We start from the raw sequence: 16650 nt of genomic DNA, 5'->3' as shown, positions 1-16650 counted from the left end.
GTTAAGAAACACATTAAATATTGTTTTAAGCAGGTTTTGTTTTTTTTAATCCTCACCCTAGGATATGTTTTTATTGATTTTTAGAGAGAGAGGAAGGGAGAGGGAGAGAGAGAAGTATCAATATGAGAGAAACACTGATTGGTTGCCTCCCGCATGTGCCCCACCTGGGATTGAACCCGAAAACCTAGATATGTGCACTGATCAGGAATCAAACCCGCAACCTTTTGGTGTATACAGGATGACACTCAACCACCTGAACCACCCAGCCAGGGCTGTTTTAAGCAGTCTTAATTTCATAACAAGAAAACACCTGGCAAAAAGAGAAAAGATGGCACGTGACACATTAAGAGGGTGCTTTATTCAGATAGCATATTGATGACACCATGCATAGACTATACTTATTTAAAATTTCAGTTTACTTGATACACACACACACACACACACACACACACACACACACACACGCGCGCGCATATGCATACCCTTGGGTTTCCAAAATTTGAGAAACCTTGGTCTTTTTTTTTTTTTTTTAAAGAATGTTTACTGCCCTAGCCAGTTTGGCTCAGTGGCTAGAGTGTTGGCCTGCAGACTGAAGGGTCCTGGGTTCGATTTCGGCCAAGGGCATGTAGACCGGTTGCAGGCTGCCCCCCACCTCACCCCCGTAGGAGCACATTCAGGGGGCAACCAATCGATGTGTCTCTCTCACATCGATGTTTCTCTCTCTCTCTCTTTTCCACTCTCTCTGAAAAGCAATGGCAAAAACATCCTTGGGTGAGGGTTAAAAAAAAAGAAAAGAACGTGTTTACTTGTTAATGTTTTTTCCAAGGGCTCATATGAAACTTTATCAATTCACAAAATTTCATTTGGAGATAGGTAAATATCAACTACAAAGATATTTCTCATAAGGTTGAAACTGGTGTCAAGGAAGAGCCAAGAATAATCCCCAGCTCTTCTGACTCAAAGCCCCAATACTACATAATCAGAGGAAGAATTTATCTAATAAACAGGACAGAAGTTAAGGGAGAAAGGAGTTTTAAAAAGATGTCTAAAATACCTTGTGCTGTTTCAGTAGGAATGGTAACAGCATGAGCATCCCCCCATCATGCACAATCCACCACACATCAATGTTGCCCTCAGAAAACTGCTCCACATTGCTGGGAAAGAACGAGATGTTTTTAGCCACTAGCAGGGCCAGATGGGCAGCAGTTGTCACTCGAACTGTGCCTAGGGAATAAAAAGAGAATCAGGATAAGCAGAGAAGAACCTCAGGATTGCCCTGCTTCCCGCCGTGACAGGGAAGCAAGGATAACGTTCCTTTACGTGTCTTTGAGCAAGGGGTCCTATTTACACAGTAGGTCATACCTCATATAGTAACGGAAATCACCGAGAAAAACTGACAAGCTAACAGAATTAGACTGAATACCACTGTGCACATTACTAGGTATATTGTTTACTGCATTTTAAGGGGAGATGTATGAATTTGGGAGAATTGGGAGCTGAAGGACAATCCTTCCAATTCCTGTGAGAATGTCAATGTGGGAACTCACAAATGAAAACATGTCAATTTCAGAGGTAATTCCCAACATGAGACTTGACAGAAATAAACAAAGCATGAACAGAATGTAAAGCTAGAGGGGGTGAGTAGAATACGGTTACTATTGCTACTAGTTATTTGGGTGCCCTTATAAGACCATGCTTCAGCAACGGTATATAGCCTCTACTTAGGAGGCTAGGGTTGGGGTTAGGGTAACAGGGCTTTCACTATCTGCCCTATTTGGGCCCTTGGGATAGTAAGAGAAGTGTTTTGTACCAATAAAAGTCTTCCAAGATCGAGCATCTTCACTCTGGCGCCAGCCATTAGGCCATCCCATCACCACAGTGTTGTGCTTCATGCCTCCAAGGCCACACGACTGGATGAGGTGGGAAATGCCCTCTTTCAGCTTGGCGGCCACCACCAGCTGGCAGAATCCTTTCACCTTCTCTGCCTCCATTAGGTGCTTTATGGTCTGAAAGGGAGACAGAACTTCAACACAGAATTGCTTCATCCTGGACCTTTTAATTTATTACTCCTCCTCTAATTCCACTTTTCTTTCCAAACTCTGCCTAAGACCATATCTCCTATAGAAAAGTCTAAAAAGTTAAAGTTATCCCAATGAAATTTCATGATCCTTTGTCTTTTTCACTTTTTTAAAATCCCCACTAGAGGATATGTTCATGACTTCAGAGACAGAGAGAGAGAGAGAAACATCCCATATATTCAACCTAGGTATGAGCCCTGACCAGGAATCGAACCCACAACATTTGGGTGTATGGGACTATGCCTTAACCAACTGAGCCACCTAGCCAGGGCTGTGTTTTTCACTTTCTAAGTGCTTACTATATATAGGGTGCCCCCCCCAAATGTATACACACACTTTAAATAATTATAAAGGCAGTGTTTATTAAAATACATTTCATTTTCAAAATTGAGCTATCAGCTGTTAAAGTGTGTATACATTTTCTTGGGATACCCTGTATATACAGGCGGTTTGTCTACATGTAGTTCCTCTGCCTTTCTATTCTGCTTTTTTTTTTCTTTGTAACATACCCAAAAAATTGAGAATAGGGATCTTCACAAAATGAATAGTTAATATTCTTTCTTAATTGACCAGGATGAGTGTGAATAAAATCTCCTTCTGACCCCGTTGTAATTAACCTAGTTATTAATAACAGGAAAGAAGCAAAAGGAAGGCCAAATATAGGCATGTCACTTGGGCAGCTTCACCAGGAAGCTAAAGCTTTACAACTCCCTAGGGAGCCACCGGTCTATTCTCTAGATTGGTGGGGAACAGACTGGACAGGGGGGAAGTAGATGCATACCCTGTAAAGTTGGGGGGAACTAGGGAAGGTACCTGCCTGTCAGTCACACCTGGGAACAGGTCACTGGCCAGGATAGGCATGGCCACTGCAAGGGTGCATAATTTGGGATACTTAATTCCCTGAACAAAGGAACTCACTTCACTCTCTTGTACGCTAGTGCTTTGGGTTCTTGTGCTCTTGGTTTCTCTTGTTGCTCTTGGCTTTCTTGGTACTCCTGTGGTAGGCGGCTTGCTCTCTTGGCTCCCCTACATTCACACCCCCACACAGTGGACTAATGGACTGCAACCAGCCTGATGCTGAACTGAATGTGGCTGCAACATGGAACAGAAACTCTGGACACAGGCTTTGCTTTTAGCTCTACTGCATCCCCAGCTACACGTCTTCCAGCACTGTACTAAGGGAAACAGCACTTTGAAAATCCAGAGATGTAATTCCATGCAAATAAAAATTATTCATCCTCCCGTGCAAGTCTCAGAAAATTCTTTTTCCAAAGATACTGTAAGGACTCTACCCGCTGCACTCAGTGGGGAAAGGGATACCCTAACTTCCCAGATAACAGATGTATGCCCAGTAAAGTTGGGGGAACTAGCAAAGGTGCTGGCTGTCAGTCATACCTGGGAACAGAGGCTATTGGCCAGAATGGGCGTGGCCGCTGCAAGCGTGGGAAGATTTGGGGTACCTAATTCCCTGAACAAAGGTGTTTCAGATCTGGGCTCTCTTGCTGCAGGGGCGCACTTCTGGCTCCCCTGCATTCGCCTACATGGCCCATGGCCATGTGGATCCCCACACGCAATGGAGAAACAAACTGTAACTAGCCTGACGCTGAACTGGATCCAGCTGCAACATGAAACAGGGACTCTGGACACTGGCTTTGCTTTTACACTTCTTCTGTGACTGGAATGGGACTTTAAAAACCCAGGGATGTAATTCCACGCAAATAAATCACTCATTCTCCTGTGAAAGTCTCAGAAAATTATTTTTCTTGAGATACTGTAAGGCCCCCAACCCTGGCACATGGTGGGGAAAGGGCTTTCTCAATTTCCCGGATAACACTTCCTTCCTCAGTGAGGCATGCCCTGACTCATATTACTAGAAATTTAATCTGACAGTTCAGTTTAGGATTTTCTCAGGTATGTTTTCTTTTTTGTCTCTCCTATTTCCATATTCTTTTTGATATTTTAATGGTGATTACTGAGGACATCTGTATTTGCTTTACTATTATTTTATTTATTCAAGCCAATTTGGAGGCGATGTTTCATTTCCTCTCTTGGTGAAAAGGTGAAGGGAATAATGATGTGGAAAATCATTATTTCCCACATGACTTCCCAAAGGAAAGATTAAGTTAGTAGTGCAGCTAGGGTATTATACAGGGTCTCTTCATTTCCAATCCTGTGCTTTTTATTTATTTTTGCCATCATTCTGGATTAATATTTTTTTCAGCATTACTAGTTTTTTTGGGTTTCAAAACATTCTAAAATGAAGGCCAGTAAAAATTTTGAAATGTAACTGAAAATTTCTCCAAACAAAGGGTTAGTTCTATCATTTATAAGGAGTATTAGAGGGAAAACTACTTTCTTTTTTGGGGAGAGTTTTAATAATAAGTAAGCTAATCAGAGCAGGAAAGAAATCCTGCTCGTGGTGCCATGTAAATTAGTAAAGAGGAAGAAAAGTTCCCCACTGCTCCTTGTCACAATGTTGAGAAAAATCATCTCCGTATTTCTAAGGCACGATTTATTCCCATGACTTCTCTCAGGGCTGAGTCGATGTTTGGAGTCTTCTGGAAATAGTGCTTAGCCTTGATGATCTTATAGTTTAGTAATGCTTTAACTAGAAAGAGAGAATACATTACTGTCCTCTGGCTCACCTTATTATCTGGGCAGAGGGGAATCTCCTGGGTCACTCAGGACAGGGATTTACTTGGATGTCTGAGGTCTTACCACTTAATGTCACACAACTGTAAGCTCGATTCCACAGGGGCAATAAGCCTTGACTCTCACCTGTTCAGCAGCTAAGGCTTCACCATAGCTCTCCAGGAAGTTCCCCACAATGACAGAGCCCACGATCGTGAGACCCTTTCCCGCTTTAAGCTGTGAAGCAAAGGTGAGCAGGCGAGGGTGCTTGACGTGTAAGTCTTCGTCTAGTTTCAGCAAGACAAGCAACTGAGGCCTGAAAAGAAATTGTTGGTGGGGGGAGAGGGGTGTGGGCGAGAAAACACTTCGGGTTAGGGGAACAGAATGACAATTCTGCCCCTTAACTCAGGAGATCTGTATAAAACAGGTAATTTGACAGAAGGAAGAGATTAGAAGAAATGATAAGAGTATAGAATTATTTAGAATCCTTCCAGTATTATCTCAAATGGATCGATCTTCAAGGAAGAATAAAAATGGTAGAAATCTAGATCATAAATCACATGAAGAAAAAAGAAAGAAATCAAGGATTCGGGACAGTTCAAAACAGGTCCATTGCACCAATTCCTTTAACTACATGATTTCCTTATCCTGTAATATCAATGAGGCACACATTTCTGTGTGTAGCTATGTGCCAAACACCACTAAAGCTCTGTTGATGTCCTTTCCTTTTTTAAAAGTCTTTTATTTATATTAAAAAAATTTTTTTTACTGAGGTAACTGGTTAATAACATTATATAAGTTTTAGGTGTACAATATTATAATTTGATATCTGTATACACTATTGTATGCTCACCACCAAAAGTCTAGTTTCTATCTATCACCATATATTTGACCCCTTCTACGCATTTTGCCCTCCCCACATCACTTCTTTACCTCCAGTTTTTAGTGTGAGGAGGTCCTTCCTCCAGCCGAAGCAAAGCAAACCGGGCTGCACTGAGGGACAGCCCCCGGATACCATCACCCCATTCTTTCTCAGCTCTGGGAGAAAGGAGAAAAGAGCAGGAACAGATTTAAACCATAGCAAGTACAATTTCAAAAAATAAACTTTATTTTTTCCCCTGAATCTAAAAGTAACATATGCACAAGGCAGGAGATTAAAGCTCATTAATGACGCATATAATGCTCTTTACTAACATCATAAACTCACTGGAAGCAGATCACCACTACTGTTCATCAACTGTACTGCATCACAGTTAAGAATTAAGGCTGGAAGGGTGACTCACTTGTCCCTCTACGTAACTATTCAAAAGCAATAATGTAAAACAGCAATTTGAATTAGGAAGTTAATACAGATCTGAAGTTTATTTTGAAAATAATGGGAGAAAGCAAAACTGAATATAATCTGAATCTGTTATTTATTGCTAATTTTTGGAAGTTGTTAGTCGTCTTAGTTGTTACGAAGTTATTCAGGACTAATATCTTTTCCATTTCAGAGAAATGCCTTGACTAAAATGGCATTTATAATTGTGTTATACTTTGTTTAATACTCATTACTATTTGGCTATATCTTTTTAGTTATTTTTTCATCAACCCATTCATACTTTCTCAACAGGTCCCCCTTGCGATTAAAAGCTGTGGCTATAGGATGGTTAAGAGAATCATCAGGGGTACAAAACTTAGCTATGAATGAATAAAGTTATCTGGATCCTAATGCAATTTTCTTTGGGCTGACTCTAATCAAACCAGCCAGTTGTGATAGTTTTAGCAGTGATCAAGCTCAAATCCAGACTCACCCTTGGTATTCAATGTACTTGTAGATCATACCGGCGATCACAATAGCTACGATAGCATAATACCAGGAAGAAATGAACATCAGAGCCAGACAGATACTCATGCCCATGAAGGAGAGGGTCCTACAAAATTAGGAACAAAAACACAAACAAAAAAGTGTTCTTCTAAGTAGCTACAAAAGAAGCCTGTGCTAGAGGTGCTTTTTAAACTGTGGTGAGATATTATTTTTTTCTAAAAAACAAACAACAAAAGCCCTGTCCATTACAGAAAGTACTTGTGTAAAATGCAATAGACAACTATATTTACTAAAGTTCTTCTGTGTAATGAACTTCTTAGCTCTATAATTCATTTCAAAACATAAATAGGAGAGCTGTTAATCTGCAGAACATTAGGATCTAATTAAAATATAGGGTGGTAAGAGAAAAAGAAAAAACAACAAAAGCAAAACAGTAACACAAAAAAGTTCATAATGAACTTTCAACTAAAGTTAAAGTTAGAAAGAGGACCAGAGGTGTTAAGATCAGTTGAAGATCTAAATTTTTGCCAGATAAAGGTCACATCAATGTCCACCACTGGTAAGTGAAGCTGAAAGGGGTCAAAGGGAAAGTTTGAAAAGAGGAATGTAGCAACGGGCACATACAGGATGTATTACAACTTTTAGCTATGAGAGAAAAGAAATGGGAGAGAGATGGGGTGGTAGCTAAAAACATGATGGCCCCTTTAGGATGATAGCAGCAGCTTGGCAACATTTCTTTGAGAGCTTTAGCGTCTGCTGAGCACTTTGGAGTATCTCGAAGCAACCCTATGAGATAGGTAGTACTATTAGTCTCATTTTACAAATGAGTAAAATGAAATTTTTGTGGTTATGTGCTTTGTTGAAGGTTACAAAGCTGGGAAATAAAGCTGTCATTTCAACTTTGGTGATCTGACTCCAAAGCTCATTTTTATTTTTATTTACTTATTTTTGTTAACCCTTGCTCAAGGATATTTTTTCTGTTGATTTTTCAGAGGGAGGGGGAGGGAGGGAAGGGAAAAGACAGAGAGAGAGAAATATTGATTGGTTGCCTCCTGCATACTCCGGGCCAAGGATCGAGCCTGCAACTGAGGTAAGTGCCCTTGACCGGCCAGACTTGAACCCGTGACCCTTCAGATGGACACTCTAACCACCAAGCCAAACTGGCTAGGGCAAAGAGCTCACACTTTTTTTTTTTTTTTTTTTTAAATATATCTTTACTGATTTCAGAGAAAGAAAGGGAAAGGGAGAGAGAGAAAGAAACATCAATGATGACAGAGTCATTAATCGGCTGCCTCCTGCACGCCCCTGACTGGGGATCGAGCCCGCAACCCGGGCATGTGCCCTGACCGGACTGGGCCTCGAACTGCGATCTCCTGGATCTTAGGTCGATGCTCAACTGCTGAGCCACCCTAGTTAGGCCAAAAGCTCACACTTGTAACTACTAACTGAAATTGTCATAAGAAGAGAATCTGAGGATGAAACTGATGAGAATACGAGAGCACAGGCAGAAAGCAGTGAAGCCCAGAGCTGAGATGAGAGGGAAATGGGAAACAAGACCTGCAAAGGGGAAGTTGTTTTCGCCTGAAGACTGTAGTGGGATGAAAATATTTATTTCACAGTTTTGATCTTTATTCTCAAGTGGGTGTTATCAATTATCTTAAAGGAATATATGAAAAACATGGCAGTAGGCTGGAAATTCAAGTGAGCGGTCAAAGTTGAAATAGCTAGTCAAGAAAAAAAATTATATCAAGATCCCAGAATCTCCTAGTTCTCCAGGTTTAATGGTGGGCTCTCTCCGAATGCAGGGGGAATAAAGAAGTGAAAGAGCAGACTTACCAGTGGTAGTAGCGGAACCGGGGTCGCCAGTTGGGTGTTCGAAGTAATGTTTGCAAGGCACATGCCAAGTTCACAAAGAGGTAACACATGAGGAAAAACCTGGCAGAATAAAAAGTCAGAGGAATGACTATTACTGTAAAATGATTCCTCAAGGGCAACTTTAAATAACTGGGACCTCTGCTGTCCTGAAGCCTCGGTTCTAACCCACGGGCCTTTGATTCAGACTAGGAAGTGGAGCCACGTCAACCCCTCCCCACAAGCCGCTCACTCTCCTACGATCTCTCTCAGCGATTACAGCCACTCCTCACCCAGGTGTCCGTCACTCACCCCTGTTCCAAATTCACTTAGCAAGTCCTATGGGTTCTACGTATTTAAAAATCTCTACCACTCTCACCTTAGTTCAGGCTCTCATTGCTTCCTTCCTAGATTAGTTAAATAAGCTTCCACTGGCATTCCCAGCTCAATTTTAGCTTCCTTCGAATCTATCTTTTATACCAAATTGGTCATTCTAAAACACAGATATAATCATTTTGGTCTCAAAGTATTACCTGCTTCTTCCAGGTGAAAGTTCCAGGTACTCAGGGACCTGGCTCCACCTGCTTCTCTGGCCTGCCGCTTCCCACAGGCACCCTCCGCTCTATCAAAGCCTACCTGCCTTCCGCTCTCTGCACTGTCTCACCCCTCAGGCCTTCACATGTCCTCTGCCTGGAATAGCTTTCGCCCCTTAGTCGCTTAGCAAACAACCCGTCCTCCCTCCAGATACAAGTGTCACTTCTTCCTGAACACCTTTCCTGAGTCTCTGTCCACTTAGACGCCTCCCTTGGGAGGCCTAATGGCACTCGGTGTGCACCTTCACCACAGCACCCATCCTAACGAACAGGGATCACTGCTTCCTTCACCCACCGTCAGTTCCTTCGCCTGTGTATTCCCAGTATAATGCCCAGGGCCAAGGAGGTGGTAAGTCATCAGTAAGTCACGGCTGAATGAATAAAAGCTAACAGTAGTAGTAAGTGCTACCACCAACTGATAATGCTCAGACATGAAGGCAAAGGACATCTGAAGTTACACAGGTAGGAAGAAACCATGACAATGAGCCATACGTGACACTTTCCGGGAATATTACTATTCAGGTGAAGTTACACCTGTACTTGGCTCAGTCTGCTGTTACCACTGCTGTTATGTGCCTGATGGAAATCAGCATGGATTATACATTACATAAACAAGAAGAGTAAAGACAAACACTGGCTCTTACATGGAAAGAATTGGGGCCACAAGATCCAGAGAGGCGATAAGGATTCCCAGCTCTGCAATGGCGGCAGTCAGAAGTAAAGCCCAGGTAGGTTCCCCATTGGCTTTGCTGTGACCGAAAACCTGTACGGACAAGGGAGACATCAGACATAGGAGTGTGGGAGTGTTTGGGTCAAGGCTATAGTTTTGGATATCCGAAAGATAACAGTGTTACAACTGTACTGTCTTTTAAACACCTTTACTCAACTCACATATAAACTTGTACAGTGAGTCTTTTACTAAAAACCCACGTCTTCGTATTATCTGATCTAGTAATTTCCAAGCCTATAAAGACCACACCGCTTCTTGTAAGACCTGAGAAAAGAAGGATGAGGGCACGAGAGAGAGTCACTCACCCTCAGGAAGGGTATGATGTTGTCCTTCGCTATCGCCTGGAGCAGCCGTGGGGCCCCCGTGAGACTCTGAAGTCCGGCCCCGCACGTGGAGAAGAAGGAACCAATAACGATGACCCACGGGGATGGCCACGACAGGATGCCTACCACCAGGTTACCTTTCACAGCATCCCCAAACCTGAGAGAGAAGGAAGAGGGGGGAACTTTAATCTGGAAACAACTTTAGACTGTCGGGTGCAGGCCTCGCTTTCGGCCCCCAGGCCTTGGCCATGCCTTCCTTCCTCGCTAAGCTAAATCACTTCTAGCTTCTGATTCGAAGTGAGAGAGGTGCGACTCTTCCTTTCGCTTGAAAACTTAGATGCCGTTGTAGAGGTACTGTTTGGCCTAATTCCAATACTGTTGTGTCTGAGGGAATAGGGAGGCCTGAGGAGAGGGAGGCAGATGAGGGAATTGCCAGTGAGTGGAGCAGTCGGAACACACAGAACTCATTTACTGATTAAGTTTGAAGTTTCACATGGGCAAGGTTTGTCATCCCCCAAAAACAATCACAATAGTAACACCAAAGATCACTAACCACAAATCACCATGACAAATATAATACTGAAAAAGTTTGAAATGCTGTGAAAATTAGCAAAATGTGACAGAGAGACAGACACAAAGTGAGCAAATGCTATTGGAAAAATAGCAGCTGATGGACTTGCTCGATACATGGTTGCCATGAACCTCCAATTTGTACAAAACTCAGTCTCTGCAAAGTACAATAAAATTAGGTAGACCTGTATTAGGGTTCCTGCCCTCAAAGAACTCAATCCGGTAGGGGAGAGAGACAGGAAAACAAGTAGCTGGCATATGGTGTGTTAAACGCAATACTACAGCATGTTCAATACAGTGGCTCAACAACGGGGAGTGGTTCTCTCTGCTTGGGTGAGCCTGGGAAAGTGCCACAGCACAGGAGACACTCAGTCTACTCTTAGAGGGTGACTGTAAGTCTGGCAGGCGGGAATGCCCCATTCTTAGCAAAGGAAACCACTTGAATGTGTGGGTGGATGGAGATCTGACACAAGTACATTTAATGCCGGGAGTTTATGATGGGATGGCACATGGCCTGGAAAAAGGTAAACAGGGCCAGATCAAAGCAATGGGTTTAAAGGGCTCTGGCAGGCTCTGAGGCAGGAAGGTTGGTATGATCAGATTTTGTGTTTTAGAAAAATCATTCTGGTGGCAGCATGGAAGAGGGATTATTAGAAGATAGTAAAACTGAAAGGGTGATTATTACAAAGAATTCTGAATCCCTGTACGAAGTGATGAGAATAAAGAATAGTGGAAAGAATGAGATCTATGAAGGGGAAAGGTGGAACTTACAGGGCTTAGAAACCAACTGGAAGAGGGACTTGATGGGAAAGCCTTAGGATGACATCTAGGCTCCTGTGAAAGGGGTGGATGGATGGTGAGGCTATTACCTCCCCAAGACAGGGAAAACGGGAAGAGATATAGGAGGTTTCAGGGAAAGGTTTTTCTAGGAATTTCTTGCAAAAACATATTTTATACTCAGAGTGAGAGGAAAGGAAAAAGACTTAGCAGCCTTCATGAAGGAAATGGAGACAGCAAGTTTCAAGCTTTTATTTAGAATGCCAAACGGATACATACTTATGTCTCCTAGAGGAGAGGCTAGAGATACCTGGAAGTTTTTTTTAACTCGCCTGCCTTTACTTTAGGTCTTGGTTTTCCAATAGCTCTTAATATACGGGAAAGTCATTATTATTCAGACAAATTCACTACTTCATTAAGAACTATATTCATTATATCTCACATATTTATAACAACACATTGGCCCTTATTACTCGCTAACCTTTTTGGGAGCTGTATACTACAGTACATATTATTTCCTAATTGCTAGCCATGACAGATGCCTGAGACTGGGCTTTGAGTTTTGAGTCTTGGGACTATGTGGGATGATCAGACAAAACAGAAGACATAATTCTTACCAAGAAATCAACTACTCACTTGTCTCTGAGAACAACACCTTCAATACATGCACCAAAAAGGACAACATTGCTTAAATCTACAATACTGAGTCAAGGAAACGGACGTTCACCCTCTAAGACGAGATAGAAAGTAGACACTCAGGGTATTTCTTCTATCAGTAAAATGAGTTGCTACATTTAATCCTAGAAATCCCTTCTTGGATTTTAAAGATGAGGTGGCTGGATTATCTGGTGAGCAGTGATGTGGTAGCAAGCAGATATCTTTACTACCAGGATACAAACACTGATCACTCTAGTTCCCCCTGACGTTCCTGTGACGGAGACTCAGGCTGGACCCATGAAAGGATACAGACAACGGAGGTGGTCATGATGGCGAGGATAGTGCCGATGGGAATAGACTTCTGAGCATCCTTCAGATCTCCAGATCTGTTTGACCCAGCCATGATGCCTTCAGGGAAGGAAAAAAGAGTAAGTGAACTCCTCGAGTTCCTGGGCACTCTGATAGGTCAGACTGAGGCCAGAAACAAATCGAGGAACCCTGAGAATATAATTCTGTCTGCTGAGAAATCGCTCCTTGTGTCTGATAGCTTTTTTTTTATTTTTTTAAATATATCTTTATTGATTTCAGAGAGAGGAAAGGAGAGGCAGAGAGAGAGATAGAAACATCAACGATGAGAGAGTCATTAATCGAGCCCACAACCCGGGCATGTGCCCTGACCAGGAATCGAACCCTGATCGCCTGGATCCTAGGCTGACGCTCAACCGCTGAGCCACGCCCGGTCGGGCTCTGATAGCTTCTAAAACAGACAACAGCCCAAATGCTTACCTGTGACAGAGGGAAAGAAGATCCCCACCAGAAGAGTGAAGGAGGTGGTGATGTCAACGAGGACATACTCATGGTTTAAGTTGCCTAAGACATCAGATGATCTGGCTGAGGGCTTTTCAATGATCTCTCCCTTTGGTAGATAATTACTCCAAAGATTCTCTGTAGTGGGGAAAAGAGGGGGGATATAAACAGCAATAGTAAGGAAACAAGATAATTATACAATTTTCTACCCCCAAAAATTTCGAAATCAGATTCCTCATTTATATAGTTTTTAAAGGTATGTTTGCTTCTGCATGAGCACATGTATATATGCACACGCATATTGTCCAATAAAGCACACATTAAAAAAAAACTAAAAATGCCCTTTCTCATCTGGTTCAAATATGATTTGACAAAATGCTTTGGTACATACAAGTCCAGTTAAGTTTACTAATGCGAAGCAGTAAAACTTAAGCAGACTAAAGCTAAATGCCCCGCAAAACCTATTATTTTTTTATTGGTCATCAATGCTGTTTCTTAGTGTAAACTTGCTTACACGCAAAGAAATCTGGGGACCACGCATTTAAAATAGAAGTCGCTTAAGGAAAGAGTTTCAGAAATGCAGCCGAGTTAGGAAAACACACATGTGGATGCGGCGACATTAAAATAGTTACATTCCAGCTGTCATGCTGGAAGATGAGTAGTAATTTTACTATAACACAAAGGATATTTTATTATTTATTCTAGGTTAAAAAGTGATTTGCTCAGCTCTGCTCTCAAAAGGAGGTAATTTTTTCGCAGACAACACTGTAAGGGAGTCCTGAGAAAGAATAAATTCATTAATAGAAAAGCAGAAAGATGCTGAATTAAGGGTTGTGTGCTGAGCTTAAGCGGGGAATGACACTTGGCAGTGAGTCTTCATGGACTACAAAGGAGTCTAAGAGGGCAAAGCCCCTTTTCCTCAAAGGAAAAACTTGTTCAAAAACTTCCCAACTTACCTTTAATGACACCACTAGCCAATCCAGGAATGCCCTGGATTGATGTGACATTATTGTGAACAAAGTATTCGTCACAGGTGACATTGAAAAACTGACTGGAGTTACAGAAGAAGCCCCATAACTTCGATGGTACTGTCATGTTGTTGATCTCCTTGGTCTTAGAGCAAGTGTCGATGTGTCTTGATGAAAGGGTGCGGTTCCCCAGCATGCAGACCCTAAGTAAAAACAAACAGAAAATAAAGCACAGGAAGAAGATTTTTAAAAAGAAAATGGGTTCGAAATGGGTTAGGAAATAATAAAGAGGTTAGTAAAAGGAAAATGTCATCTCTGAGATCTTCACTGTCATGGATGGGAAAGAAACTATTTATTGACTAGCTCTGGAAATGGTGACTTACATCTTCTGCCAATTTAATCCTCATAGCAATCTCACAAAATATTATTTTGATTTTGTGGATGGAGGAACTGAAGCCTGGGGAGATAAAGTACTGTGCATGAGGTCACACAGATGGTAGCTGGTAGTGACAGAATTCAAATATGAAGACTGTGAATAATACACTGCTGATTCATCTTCCACAATTTCTAGGTTATTAACCAATTGTTAGGTCCTTCTGTTCTTACCAAAAAAAAAAAAAAATTCCCCTAATTTTATTTTTGGTCTAGAAAAGGCTTATGTTCATAACAAACCCCTTGAAAATGTTTTGCTAAAGGTCAAACCTCTGGCCACTGTTTGGAGGAATACAGCTTGGCTAGAATTAAAAAGCAATCTCTCTGTGGCCTAAGAGAGACCTGTTTTGAACATGAGCCTGGACCCAGTGGGAGTGAGGGTATTTAAGGATAACAGAAATATTCACTGCTGATTTTATTTTTTCTTTAGTCCGGAGATATGAATACGTACAAAGGAATAATACACCCACAGTTAAAATACCTTTCAGGAGGAACAAAGTAACTTTTAAAATCTGCAAGATGATAGCATGCATACACAATGAACCATGTACCCATTACTCAGCTTCAACCACTTTCAACATTTCCCAGTCTTGTTTCATGCATTCCTCTAGGTTTTTTGTCTTTTTTGCTGGAATATATATATATTTGGTTTTTTTAAATCCTCACCCGAGGATATCTTTTCCATTGCTTTCCAGAGAGCATGGAAGAGAGAGAAAGAGAGAAAGAGAGAGGGGAACATCGATGTGAGAGAGACACATCGATTGGTTGCCTCCTGGATGAGCCCAGACCAGGGCCGGGGAATAAGCCTGCAACCGAGGTATGTCCCCTTGGCCGGAATTGAACCCGGGACCCTTCAGTCCACAGGCCGATGCTCTAACCACTGAGCCAAACTGGCTAGGGCTTTGCTGGAATATTTTAAAGAAAATATCACATATCATAACCTTTTTATCCATCAGAAAAGAGGAGAAGCATCAGAGGAGAACCTGAGGCAAAATGGAATTTCCCAAGTTAAGACATAGCCAGAATGTGGCCTTAGTATTTTTACGACTCTGAAATGGGTCTTTAGCTGTGCTGTAGTCTCTAGATGAGCAGATTAAAAAAGTATGATGGAACCTATTGCTGACATCATTTAGCATAGAAGAAATACTGGACTGGCAGTAAGAAACTCAGAGAGTTCATGCTCTTGCTCTGCTATTAACTAACGTTTGGGCAAGTAATTTAAGTTAATATCTCTGAACCTAATTTTTCATCTTGGAAAATCCACTTTTCTGTAATCAGGTTAAATCCACATAGTACTGATGAATTTAATCCCTGTATGATCCAGATAACTTTTCAAAGACAATCTCTGTAACAAATTTCAAATAATACTCAGTGCTGGTTAGTCCCTGTGCCACTAGTCAAATGGAAAACAGGTGAGCTTGTGAGTCACATATCTGCACAAATCCATTACTGCTTCAAAAAACATACTTTACGGTACCAGAACTACTTATGGTGTATAATATAACTTATACACAGAGAGATAGCAGTGCAAATAATGACATTTATTTCCCTTTATTTTATGGCTAGGAAGTCCATTATGGTACTAACAGAATAAAAAATTCAATGAATTACAAATATTTAGGTAGGAGTTTAGGTTTCCTTTGACTTTGCTTTTACATTAATGAAAGGAACCCACAGTTAAATACTTTATAAAGGTTGCTGGCAATAACTATACTGTTTGAAAAGCCTTTTATGACTAGTTCAAATATGCCCAATCATTATCAGAGGGTTTAAAAAACTAATTATCTACAGCCAAATGATGGTTACAGCTGCCAGGTTTACGCCTGGGACATAAGGAACAGCATCAACACGAACAAACTAGGCAGTCTGCTGGGAGGCTTCCCGCCAGATGCTGACCAGGCTTATCCAAAAGGGACATTTCAGAGATGCTGGAAAATTCTCACTTGAAATGATCACATCGCCAGATACTGCTAATGACTACCCAACATGAATGGTTCGTCGGAGAGACAGAAACGTACGAGAAGTGTGGAGGGGCAAAAGACGACTTGATGGCTCCAGCGTAGATGGCCAAGATGGACACAATGACACAGGCCAGGAAAAGTGAGGCGAACTTGTTCACATAGCGCACGCCGATGAAGACCACCAACACCATGAGGACCAAGAAGGCTGTGCCATAGACACGCATGTTATTTAGCATGGCTGCTGATTCCTTCAGGGCATCATCGCTTCGAAATATGGCCGCCCGGGGGACAATATATATCTGTTACACAGAAAAAGTAGAAAATTAGGTAATTTCAAAGTAAGCAAGTAAAAGGATGCTGTAGTTTGATTTGGTTTCACAAAAGAAAGCAAAGCTGAGACAGACAAATGGCTGGAGACTTAGCCTAATTTCTGTTTGGATCTAGAATGCCTACAGAAATGGGATA

The 16650-nt window shown here is 41.7% G+C and overlaps 1 protein-coding gene across 4 annotated transcripts in view; it reads right to left on the bottom strand.

Annotated features, from left to right (window-relative positions):
• The window catches only part of SLC12A6 (solute carrier family 12 member 6), an 81235-nt gene that overhangs the window by 5971 nt on the left and 58614 nt on the right, over nucleotides 1-16650 (bottom strand). For all 4 annotated transcript variants that reach the window (XR_013999211.1, XM_081143158.1, XM_081143159.1 and 1 more), the window contains 13 exons: nucleotides 16243-16484; nucleotides 13781-13995; nucleotides 12804-12962; nucleotides 12327-12425; nucleotides 11997-12054; nucleotides 9996-10170; nucleotides 9605-9723; nucleotides 8353-8451; nucleotides 6503-6622; nucleotides 5643-5747; nucleotides 4857-5025; nucleotides 1811-2006; nucleotides 1055-1224 (listed from right to left, as the gene is read on the bottom strand). Coding sequence is in view for 3 of the 4 variants with exons in the window: in XM_081143158.1 (XP_080999284.1) it covers nucleotides 1055-1224; nucleotides 1811-2006; nucleotides 4857-5025; nucleotides 5643-5747; nucleotides 6503-6622; nucleotides 8353-8451; nucleotides 9605-9723; nucleotides 9996-10170; nucleotides 11997-12054; nucleotides 12327-12425; nucleotides 12804-12962; nucleotides 13781-13995; nucleotides 16243-16484 (1926 nt within the window). In the remaining variant the exon portion in view is untranslated. The remainder of the gene's footprint in view (nucleotides 1-1054; nucleotides 1225-1810; nucleotides 2007-4856; nucleotides 5026-5642; nucleotides 5748-6502; nucleotides 6623-8352; nucleotides 8452-9604; nucleotides 9724-9995; nucleotides 10171-11996; nucleotides 12055-12326; nucleotides 12426-12803; nucleotides 12963-13780; nucleotides 13996-16242; nucleotides 16485-16650) is intronic.

Source organism: Miniopterus schreibersii (assembly GCF_964146895.1).
Source record: "Miniopterus schreibersii genome assembly, chromosome: 1".
Lineage (NCBI taxonomy): Eukaryota > Metazoa > Chordata > Mammalia > Chiroptera > Miniopteridae > Miniopterus > Miniopterus schreibersii.
This window is presented reverse-complemented; position numbering and strand designations above follow the sequence as displayed.